This window comes from Diplotaxodon limnothrissa, linkage group LG8, assembly GCF_057381915.1.
Source record: "Diplotaxodon limnothrissa isolate DT_005_m linkage group LG8, D_limnothrissa_male_GT1.1, whole genome shotgun sequence".
In the NCBI taxonomy this organism is placed as follows: domain Eukaryota; kingdom Metazoa; phylum Chordata; class Actinopteri; order Cichliformes; family Cichlidae; genus Diplotaxodon; species Diplotaxodon limnothrissa.
This window is the reverse complement of record NC_140603.1, coordinates 16,544,848-16,555,681: the sequence shown is the minus strand read 5'-3', so window position 1 is coordinate 16,555,681 and position 10,834 is coordinate 16,544,848. Positions and strand designations below refer to the sequence as shown.

The 10,834-nt window shown below is 45.0% G+C and overlaps 1 protein-coding gene across 2 annotated transcripts in view; it reads left to right on the top strand.

Moving 5' to 3' along the window:
- The first annotated feature begins 1,289 nt into the window (after positions 1-1,289).
- The window catches only part of atp2a1l (ATPase sarcoplasmic/endoplasmic reticulum Ca2+ transporting 1, like), a 12,433-nt gene continuing 2,888 nt past the window's right edge, over positions 1,290-10,834 (top strand). For both annotated transcript variants that reach the window (XM_085361395.1, XM_085361396.1), the window contains exons 1-22: positions 1,290-1,574; positions 2,514-2,531; positions 2,847-2,929; positions 4,072-4,176; positions 5,015-5,153; positions 5,996-6,076; positions 6,165-6,250; positions 6,349-6,646; positions 6,734-6,900; positions 6,995-7,083; positions 7,179-7,281; positions 7,376-7,507; positions 7,641-7,757; positions 8,385-8,603; positions 8,692-8,803; positions 8,963-9,186; positions 9,303-9,523; positions 9,612-9,814; positions 9,904-9,989; positions 10,072-10,205; positions 10,316-10,433; positions 10,544-10,661. In XM_085361395.1, coding sequence (XP_085217521.1) covers positions 1,457-1,574; positions 2,514-2,531; positions 2,847-2,929; positions 4,072-4,176; positions 5,015-5,153; positions 5,996-6,076; positions 6,165-6,250; positions 6,349-6,646; positions 6,734-6,900; positions 6,995-7,083; positions 7,179-7,281; positions 7,376-7,507; positions 7,641-7,757; positions 8,385-8,603; positions 8,692-8,803; positions 8,963-9,186; positions 9,303-9,523; positions 9,612-9,814; positions 9,904-9,989; positions 10,072-10,205; positions 10,316-10,433; positions 10,544-10,661 — 2,971 coding nt within the window. In that variant the 5' untranslated portion in view covers positions 1,290-1,456. The remainder of the gene's footprint in view (positions 1,575-2,513; positions 2,532-2,846; positions 2,930-4,071; positions 4,177-5,014; positions 5,154-5,995; positions 6,077-6,164; positions 6,251-6,348; positions 6,647-6,733; positions 6,901-6,994; positions 7,084-7,178; positions 7,282-7,375; positions 7,508-7,640; positions 7,758-8,384; positions 8,604-8,691; positions 8,804-8,962; positions 9,187-9,302; positions 9,524-9,611; positions 9,815-9,903; positions 9,990-10,071; positions 10,206-10,315; positions 10,434-10,543; positions 10,662-10,834) is intronic.

Sequence of the window (10,834 nt, the reverse complement as noted above, 5' to 3'; positions counted from 1 at the left end):
TGCTCGCACTCCAGCACCTGTCATTTTATTGATTATGAATAGCAGCACAGATTCCTGTCCACAGAGGACTCCACACCGCCCCGCAGTGTCTTTACTGCTGTTATAACAAACAGTAAATCAATAGATCCGTGCTCAGCATCGTAACACTCAGATTTATGGAAAAGGTTTTCATTATATAAAGACGTAGTGACGTGCTGTTTTCAGAGGCAGGCAAACAAATAATGAAAGAAATATATACACATCCTCATTTAACCTGCAGATTTATGGCTTAAAAATGTATGAGCTGATCTCCCACAACCATGAGGTGGGAAAAAGGAACATATTAGCTGTAATAAACTTGATGCTCTGCTTCCACCACAAGAGGCCATTGTGACTCACTGAATAACAGTTGTGGTGGGATCATCAGCCACACATCTACTTAAGCTGTGCCGTATCAACCTGCTGCCAACCATTGCTCATAAAAAAAGAGAAAATAAAACTCGATCCTCCTGTATCTGCAGCCGGGGCTTCTCCTCTGTGGCGGGATAGTATGACACACTGGCCGTCCTCTTGGCATTCAGCGCCCATTCCTCTACTACACGCTCACTTTCTTCATTCCACTATCGTTCCCATGTCTTACTCAACCAGGTCGATCATCAGGCTTGGTGTCTGTGTTATTTCACATGCTTGTGCACATGTTGGTGGCAGCAGATGATGCAGCTCTGGTGTACGGAGCTCACCCGGTGGAACTGTGAAGCGTAAATGCGCCAACTTGTCGGACTTTTATTCTGTTGGTAGAAATGCAAGCTAATTTTTGAACTAAATTATTTGTCTACCATCTCCCTTCTTCAATGTCTCAGCCTGTGTGTCTCTGGCTCGTCCACCTTCCTCAGCAAAAACCAGTTGAGCCGTCACTCAATGTGCACCCCCCCCCCCCCCCCCCCCCGCACCCCTCTGGATGATCTGCTGTCTCGCTCTCTCACCTTCTCCCTTCGTCTTATTCCACTGACCATGCATGTTCCAAAAACAGATCTCATTTTCATCCATGGTACAAATCGCCTCCACCCTCACCCCCACTCCCCCGCAAGCCCCTGCACCGTCTCTCTCTCTCTCTTGCACTGCCTCCTTTCCAGATCCAAGCCTTTTCCCGAGTTTCTGTCCAAGTCCACCATCTCACCTCCCCGTTGCTCCACCCCGAGCTCCACCCTCACACCCCTTACCATGAGCACACACGCTGGAATTTGGAGGCGTGTAATAACTGGGTCCCGACCAATCACCGGCCTTGTAGTCATATAAATCCCTGAACATACATGCACTTATTCGCTCTTTCTGTCAGTCCAGCACTCCTGAATTGGAGGGTGCCACACGTCTAGGTGAGGGTGGTGGAACAAGGGTGAAAACAGCAGAGAACAACAAAGAAGTCAAAGAGCGGGGCTAGACACGGTTAGTCGGCCAATCCCTTGTCTATCCAGAGAAGATGGAGAACGCACACGCGAAGACCTCGGTAGAATGCCTGGCCTACTTCTCGGTGAACGAGAACACTGGTCTCACTCCTGACCAGTTCAAGAAGAACCTGGACAAATATGGCTTCAATGGTGAGAGTTCGGGCATCGGGGATGGGTGGGAAGCCTACTGAAGGAAGAAAACCCCACGTAGTAACTGTCAATGAAACATCTCAGTGTTTGCATTCAGAATATTCCACAAAGCATCACAGCTTTTGCTAAGATAAGTTCTGGAAGTCTTCCTTAGTCAACACCAGTGGAGTTTCTTGCCTTGCTTGTAGTTAGCAGGGCTGGGTTAAAGCTTTTTTAGAGTGCAGTCGCAGCAGCTGATAAAAATGCAGAGACATTGAGAAGCAGAGACTTTGAGAGCTTTGAAGAGCTATTTAAAGATAGCCAGAGAAGATGACTGGAGAGCGAGAGAGACAGGTGACGGCTCAGGAAGCTTCCTGGGTGATATATGGTGTGGGCAATAGCAAGAGGTGTGGATGATTTTAGGCCGGATCAAATGGGGAGGTCCTCAGACGGCTTACGACTAAGTGATCGGGAATATGATTGCTAATCAATAACTACAAGGAAGGCAAATTCCATGGCAAGAGTTGCTTAATAATGTATTACAGTTATTTTAGCAGTCATGTTCCTGCACTCACTGTGACGTTGCTTTACAACACTTAGTAAGCAGTCATTACATTTTTATTAATTGAATTTTTGTGAAAACAGTCGAGCTTTCACAGAGGTTTTGCAGGCTTTGACTGGAAATCAAAGTAGGCTGGGTCCTCCTGAAATAATTAAGCAACACAATGTGTTTTTAATTAAGCCACTGAGTTGTAGAGCTTAAGTTATTAAGTGTGAAGCACACAGAGGATTTTGAAAAGGTGGATGTTTTTATAAACTAGAGGGCGCATTTATTGTATAATTCCATCATAGTGTTATGCTGATAATGTTTAATAACGATCGTGAGACACTTTAACTGACTGTCTTTTCGCCCCGCTCTCCTTCTGTCTCCACCTCCTTCACTTTGGTGTGCAACTCCAGAGCTGCCCGCTGAGGAGGGTAAGTGTTCCTTCAACACATTTACTGCATGTTTAAATGTGAACAAGAGCTTCCAGACACCTGATATCACCCAGAGAGAATGACTGGCGTGACTTCACTGAAGTCATCCTCAAAAGGTCTTCAGTCAAAACAAGCAGGCAGCATTTTGATTGTGTAATTTAATCACCATAAGATAATTGCATCACACTTGCCACTGAAGATTGTTGGTCAATCACAAATCCAAACCATAGTGTGCAAACTTGTAGCACACAAATACACTCTAATGCATGCTTAATGAGGTGATTATTATCCACTGATTGTGTCCTTGTCCTGCAGGTAAGAGCATCTGGGAGCTGGTCGTTGAGCAGTTTGAGGACTTGCTTGTCAGGATCCTGCTTCTGGCCGCTTGCATCTCCTTTGTAAGTAAACAAGCTATTCCTGTCATTTACATTTTAAGCTTAAGTGACAGGAGGAGTATTTGTAGTAGACATAATAGCAGCAGCAACAAATGAAGCAAGGCACTGACACTTGTGGACAGGTTCCAAGTTTAATAGCACTACTAACAAGAATACACTCTTCAGGTTTAAGATAACATCCAGCTAATCATTTCACATGTTTAGATGTAATCTCCGGCCCCTCACACATTCTTAAGAGTCAACTTAAAAGGTGATTGCATTTAGTTTAGTCCATCACACAAACCAGTCCACTAAAGCAAGCATGCTGCAGTTACTTGCACTACTTTATGGCCACTTTGTCAAGACAGCTTCCCATCCCCTCCGCCCCTCTATGTATTTTTGAGGACGACAACTTGAGAAGAGGGAGACCAATTGCGAAGTCTACTAGGAGGTGTATTAATTGCTATGGCCAGTTTCACCCTTTCGGGCAGCTGTCACGATGGCCTTAGAAGGCGAATATTGAGGAGCCAGTGAGAGATGGGGGGCTCGAGGAAGTATAGGGGGGCAGAGGGGTAAGGGTTTATTTTAAGAAAGCCCCAAGCTGAGGAGAGAAACTGAATCCTTCGGGAAAGGTCAGGCCTGAAGAAGGAACGAAGGGCCTCCTTAGAAAGACACTTTTAAGTCAGAAGGAGTGAAGAGCTATTAGGACACTGAGATTAATCTGAAATCATTTTTACACAGCTATTATCAAAATAAAAGCGTTAGTACAGGAAAAGAAAAGACCAAAATATGACTAAATGTAAATGATGAAAAGGTCTAAAAAATGTCTGTGTAGGTATATGTTTAAAATTATTGTGCTTTTCTTTCTTTTTTTTTAAATTGTTTACATGTTTTTTTTTAATCATGTAACTGATATAGATAAAAACACTGAATTCATACAAATATAAAAAGTCCCATAAGTACCTACCCCCCCTTCATGGCAATCTCTACAACCGCTAACACATTTGTACAAGCTTATATACTTGTTAGAGGTTTTTAGTTCAGCTTACAAGAAAAATTAATGAAAAGCATTTTGTTGTTAAGAGATATCGGCCCGCTGGTTCTCAGGAGCAGGATAGCCCATTGTCACTGTTGTCTCCACCGCACTAACCATGCTCTCACCACAGGTGCTGGCCTGGTTCGAGGAAGGTGAGGAGACCGTTACTGCCTTCGTGGAGCCCTTCGTCATCCTTCTTATCCTCATCGCTAACGCTGTTGTTGGCGTGTGGCAGGTCAGTAATGAGGCCCAGGTCGTTGAGCAATAAGCTGTATCCATTACACTGATGACCGAAAGTACACAGGTTCCAGTTACTGCCCGAGTTGGTTTCTCAATTCGCATTTTCAAGCTCTTAAATCTGAAATGTACATCAGCGCTCACTCGATCTTATGTGCAAGTATGAAAACATTTATATAATATTATTACTGTATGACTTTTTAAAATATTTAACACGTTATATCTGGCGTTGTTTGGACTTCAGACATTTAGTCATGCTCTTCTTCATACATGCCAATAAGTGTGTGGCACTGCTGTCAGGCATCACTCAGAGAGGGAACATTGCTGTCATCATGTTCATGCCAAGTGTTGAAATCAGCTGCTTCCCTTCCCTTCTGTTTTCCGCATCTAAAGAACTGACATTAGCAACCCGCTAATCAAAGATCATCCCAGATTACATTTCCCTAAATGAGTTTATTTTCTTGCACTACTTTCCATACTGATTTAAAAAAAAAAAATCTCTAAAAAGAAAACCCACCATAAAAATTCTACTGAAACCTAATATGGACCAGACCACATCAGATAACAGATGTGACCTACTCATGTGACATCAGTAACGGGTGTAATTGCTGTGGGTAATGACTCAAAGCCTCTTAGAGGACATGCCCAGTGCCAGACCAAGGACAAAATTAGTATAGTTTACATTCAAACGAGGATGAACAGGCATGTGGACATCCGTGTGGTGTCTCTGTATCCTCTGATACAAAGATTATACTTTTATTTGTCTGCAGTTTTTAAGCAGATCCCGTTTTCTTCTTTCAACTCTTAATGAGAGTTTGTGTCTGTGTTTGCCGCAGGAGCGTAATGCTGAAAGTGCCATCGAGGCTCTCAAGGAGTACGAGCCCGAGATGGGCAAAGTTTACCGCTCTGACAGAAAGAGTGTGCAGAGGATCAAGGCCAGGGAAATCGTCCCTGGAGACATTGTGGAAGTGTCTGGTAAGAGATGTCGAGCTTCCACATGGGGAGTCTGTGTTAATTATTTTTTTAAATGGTCTGTCGGGGGGCTCTGTATATATTTTCAACCGGGGAATACTCACAACCTGTTGTATCAAATACTCTTCGATGTCTAATTACAGTGAAGCTGTGAAGATGCTTTCACTGAGTTCCTTGCATTTCTATTCAGGGAGTGAAAGGCAGACACAAGTTTAGGATAGATGTGCCCGAGGAAGGCTGATGTCAGAGCCTTGTGTCTTTTTAAGGCGGCGTGAATGAGGCACGACAGAGTAACACCGCAGCGAAAACATGCTGACTGTAGGAAAACAAAATTATGAGTATAAATACCCCCACGAGCACCTGCCGCACCGCCTCTTCCCTCGCTGCCGTTGACACTCCTGTTAATTTGTCAGTGCACACCTGTTGCCACTCTAGCTGGTGGCCCTGCCCCCCTCACCATGTGTGCTTCACTCTGATTGGTCAGAGCATGTGTCATTTAGAGCTCTGCACTATTATGAAATCCGTGGATTAAGTATAGAAATTTAGCAAGTTGTCTGAGCATTTGGTGCCTATTTTAGGAGCTATTCATAGTATTAGCGGTGGTAGTATTATATTTCACTTTGATTGAATTCAGTTTTAATAAATGAGTGACATGAATTGAACTATTTGGCACTATTGCAGTCATTTGGATGTTATGGAGGTGCCAACATAATTAAGTAGGAAACGTTTTTCACACACAGTCCCCATGGTTGTTTTTAACTTCTTTCTAATGTCAGTAAGAAAGTTATTTATGTGTTCTCTAACAGTTCACTAAATGTTAATGATAACTTCTCTTCTTTGCACAGTTGGTGACAAAGTCCCCGCTGACATCAGGATTGTTTCTATTAAGTCCACCACCCTGCGTGTTGACCAGTCCATCCTTACTGGTAAGCTTTTAAGAAAATCAGCCACTACATCCTTTTCTGTCCTTTCTCCGTTGGCAGTTTTGAGTTAATTCTCTGATTTCACTCTCAGGCGAGTCTGTCAGTGTGATCAAGCACACTGACCCTGTTCCTGACCTCAGAGCTGTCAACCAGGACAAGAAGAACATGCTTTTCTCTGTCAGTATATCCTGTTACTATGATAATTATTTCTCTCACCTGTCCTTTCATTTCCTTAGCCTTACCAGGTTTCTCTTCCCCGTTTTTTTTCTCTGTAGGGTACCAACATTGCTGCCGGCAAGGCCGTTGGTGTGGCTGTCGCCACTGGAGTCTCCACTGAGATTGGCAAGATCCGTGACCAGATGGCTGCCACCGAGCAGGAGAAGACTCCTCTGCAGGCCAAGCTGGACGAGTTTGGCGAGCAGCTGTCCAAGGTCATCTCCCTGATCTGCGTTGCTGTCTGGGCCATCAACATCGGCCACTTCAATGACCCCGTCCACGGAGGCTCATGGATCCGTGGTGCTGTCTACTACTTCAAGATCGCTGTTGCTCTGGCTGTCGCTGCCATCCCTGAGGGTGAGGACAGGAAACACAGTGAAAGAACAACATGTTTCCACTCCGCTGCTTGTTTGTCACACTCAGTTTTTCACTAATGTCCCTCAGGTCTGCCCGCTGTCATTACCACCTGTCTGGCCCTTGGTACTCGCCGTATGGCCAAGAAGAATGCCATTGTCAGAAGCCTGCCCTCTGTGGAGACCCTGGGCTGCACCTCCGTCATTTGCTCCGACAAAACTGGCACCCTCACCACCAACCAGATGTGTGTGACCAAGGTGGGTTTTTAACCAATGAAGAAAAGTGTACTTTAGACAGCTTTCATGAACTCTCCTTCATGTGCAAAAACTGTCTTTGTTTCCTCCCCTGCAGATGTTTATTGTCAAGACTGTTGATGGGGACCACGTTGACCTCGATGCCTTTGATATCTCTGGCTCCAAGTATACCCCAGAGGGCGAGGTGTAAGTTGGCTTTTATTGCCATGTATCGTTGTTCGGTGTAGCCAATCAAATTCAGACAATCCAACTCTAATTTGTTTGCAATTTCCTCCTATCAGTACCCAGGGTGGTGCCAAGGTCAACTGCAGCTCACACGACGGTCTTGTTGAGCTGGCTACCATCTGCGCCCTGTGCAACGACTCCTCTCTGGACTACAACGAGGTAAAATCGGAAAGCCACACTTTTTATTTGCCACAATTCGACTTTACTACCTGCAGAGAAAGAAATTCTCTCCTTCATTTCTTGTTTTCTGTAGTCCAAGAAGATCTATGAGAAGGTCGGTGAGGCTACTGAGACCGCCCTGTGCTGCCTGGTTGAGAAGATGAACGTGTTCAACTCAAACGTGAAGAACCTGTCCAGAATTGAGAGAGCCAACGCATGCTGCTCAGTAAGTCAGCTCGTTTCATTTGTGGAGCAATGAAGGCGATTTACGTTTGCTGATGAAAACCATTGTAGTGAGCTGAAGTTACGCTTGAGAGTTTTTATTGCTTTATAGTAAAAACATATATATCGATCAATAGGTGATCAAGCAGCTCATGAAGAAGAACTTCACTCTGGAGTTCTCCCGTGACAGGAAGTCCATGTCTGTTTACTGCACTCCTGGTAAAGGTGATGGTGGTCCCAAGATGTTTGTTAAGGTCAGTTCACTCTTACCTGTTGTCATAGTGTTTGGGATAAAAGATGGACTAGGGTTCTGAAAACTGCAATCTTTCTAATGGCCAGCAGGGGGTGACTCATCTGATCCAGCTGTGTAAAGGTCTATGAGAAAGCACATCATCCATCACCATTAATCGCTTTTCTCATGACGTTATGGTCTCAAACCTTTAGTTTCTGATTTTATTGTATGCAACATAGCAATCATCGAATTATCTTATGAGCATTCAGTGTCCCCGGGTTTGTTAGTAGATTCACTCCCTGCTTGTGATGTCTGTTTTTACAACAAAGCTAAGCTGGCCTGTCAACACGCAACATACAACTAAAGATGATAAACGTAATAAAATTCTGGATTTAAAGTCACTCATATCTTTCATAAGTCATTTTTGTTCTACTACAAGTTGCACTGTTAAAATGATTTAGTTGAAATGTAGTAGCTTAAAGCTGACATCTTCAGCTTTTTGGTGTAGAAGTTCCTAAAAAATTAATTCTGTTGGTATTTGCATTTTTCCTTTAAAAAAAAAATTGTAGCAGATGGAATAAATATTAAAGAACAGGCCGAAATTGTTTGTCTCTGTGCCGCCTTTACAATCTTCCTGCTTCATGCCTAGGGTGCTCCTGAGGGTGTGATTGACAGGTGCGCCTATGTGCGTGTCGGCACCACCCGTGTGCCTCTGACCAACGCCATCAAGGAGAAGATTCTGGCTGTCATCAGGGACTGGGGTACTGGCCGTGACACCCTGCGTTGCCTGGCCCTGGCCACTCGTGACACCCCACTGAAGCTGGAGGAGATGAACCTTGAGGACTCCACCAAGTTTGCCGATTATGAGGTTAGACATCCTGACTGAACTGAAACCTGGAGATACAGCCATGACAACATGTAAAAACTTGGATTGATTTGTTTCCTTCTCCCCTAAGATGGACCTGACCTTCGTTGGCTGTGTGGGTATGCTGGATCCCCCTCGTAAGGAGGTCACTGGCTCAATTGAGCTGTGCAGAGATGCTGGAATCCGTGTCATTATGATCACTGGTTAGTGTCATGGAGAGCTTTTTTATTATACCATTCTTATAATCAGAAAATCGGATCTTTCTGTTCTGCTAATACACAATCATACAAAGTTGTTTTTATTCTCCGGAAACTGTCCTTTTTACAAGGTTTCCACTCATTTTCTCCTTCTCCATGTGTCAGGTGACAACAAGGGAACTGCTATCGCTATCTGCCGTCGCATTGGCATCTTCGGCGAGGACGAGGATGTCTCCGGCAGGGCCTACACCGGACGTGAGTTTGATGATCTGCCTCTCCACGAGCAGTCCGAGGCTGTGCGCAGGGCTTGCTGCTTTGCCCGTGTGGAGCCGTCCCACAAGTCCAAGATCGTTGAGTTCCTCCAGGGTTATGATGACATCACTGCCATGGTAAGAGCCCAGCAGTGCAGGATGCAAACTAAACCTGTTACCGACACAGAGGTTGTGTTAAAGTGTTGTCTGGTGGTTGGTTTGTCTAATGCATACTTCATCTCCTCCAACCGCAGACTGGTGATGGTGTGAACGATGCCCCTGCCCTGAAGAAGGCCGAGATCGGCATCGCCATGGGCTCTGGCACTGCCGTTGCCAAGTCTGCCTCTGAGATGGTCCTGGCTGACGACAACTTCTCTTCCATTGTGGCTGCTGTTGAGGAGGGCAGAGCTATCTACAACAACATGAAGCAGTTCATCCGCTACCTCATCTCCTCCAACGTCGGTGAGGTCGTCTGGTGAGTGACCTGTTTGACACACACTCTGTACAGCTACACATCTTTCTTTTTGTCTCTGGCTTAACTTCAGCCCATTACCCTCCCTCAGTATCTTCCTTACCGCTGCTCTGGGTCTGCCCGAAGCTCTGATCCCCGTCCAGCTGCTCTGGGTCAACTTGGTGACTGATGGTCTGCCCGCCACTGCTCTGGGCTTCAACCCACCTGATCTGGACATCATGGGCAAACCCCCACGCTCCCCCAAGGAGCCTCTGATCTCTGGCTGGCTGTTCTTCAGATACATGGCTATTGGTGGTAAGTGGAACTGTGTGAGTTTGGATGGATTTTGATTGAAAGTAGGTACAACAGTTGTCTACACTGACACGATCCACCTACACTAACAGGATATGTCGGTGCTGCCACTGTTGCTGGCGCTGCCTGGTGGTTCATCTATGACCCCACTGGCCCCGGGGTCACCTACTATCAGCTGGTGAGTGTTTTTCTCTGTTTCCTGTTGCTTTCCACTAAACACAGATGTAGACATTTACTGATTTTACTTCCTATCCGTGCAGTCACACTTCATGCATTGCCACGATGACAACGAGGACTTTGAAGGCCTGGAATGTGAAATCTTTGAGGCTGCTCCTCCCATGACCATGGCCCTGTCTGTACTGGTCACCATTGAGATGTCCAATGCTCTTAACAGGTACTTCTTTGAATGTGATAGAGGAGGATGTAGCTTGTAAAAAAAAAAAGGGTTCTTCATGCAACAGATATATTCTGCTCTCACGTCTCTTCTTCTTCTTCCTCTTCAAGCTTGTCTGAGAATCAGTCTCTGGTGCGCATGCCCCCATGGAGCAACTTCTGGCTGCTCTCTGCCATGACCCTGTCCATGTCCCTGCACTTCATGATCATCTATGTTGATCCTCTCCCTGTGAGTCAGAAGTTCAGTTTGAAAATCTTTTTTGTTTTAGAAGCTCTAGTTTATGTGGATTTCCTCCGTGGGGTTCAGCTTCATCTGACTTCCATTCTTTTCCTCTCAAGATGATCTTCAAGTTGACCCATCTGTCAGTGGAGCAGTGGCTGGTGGTCCTGAAACTTTCCTTCCCCGTCATTGCCATTGATGAGGTGCTGAAGTTCTTCGCCCGCAACTACGTTGAAGGTAAGCAGCACTTTTATAAATCCACAAGAACAAAAATAAACAGAGATCTGTCCCAGTTCCTAAGATAACAGATAATAGTTTTACTTAATCATTCATGCATTACTACCATCATCTTTTCAGACTATTTATTAATATTTTAACTTATTAAAATTAACCTAGCCTTTATCTAATTT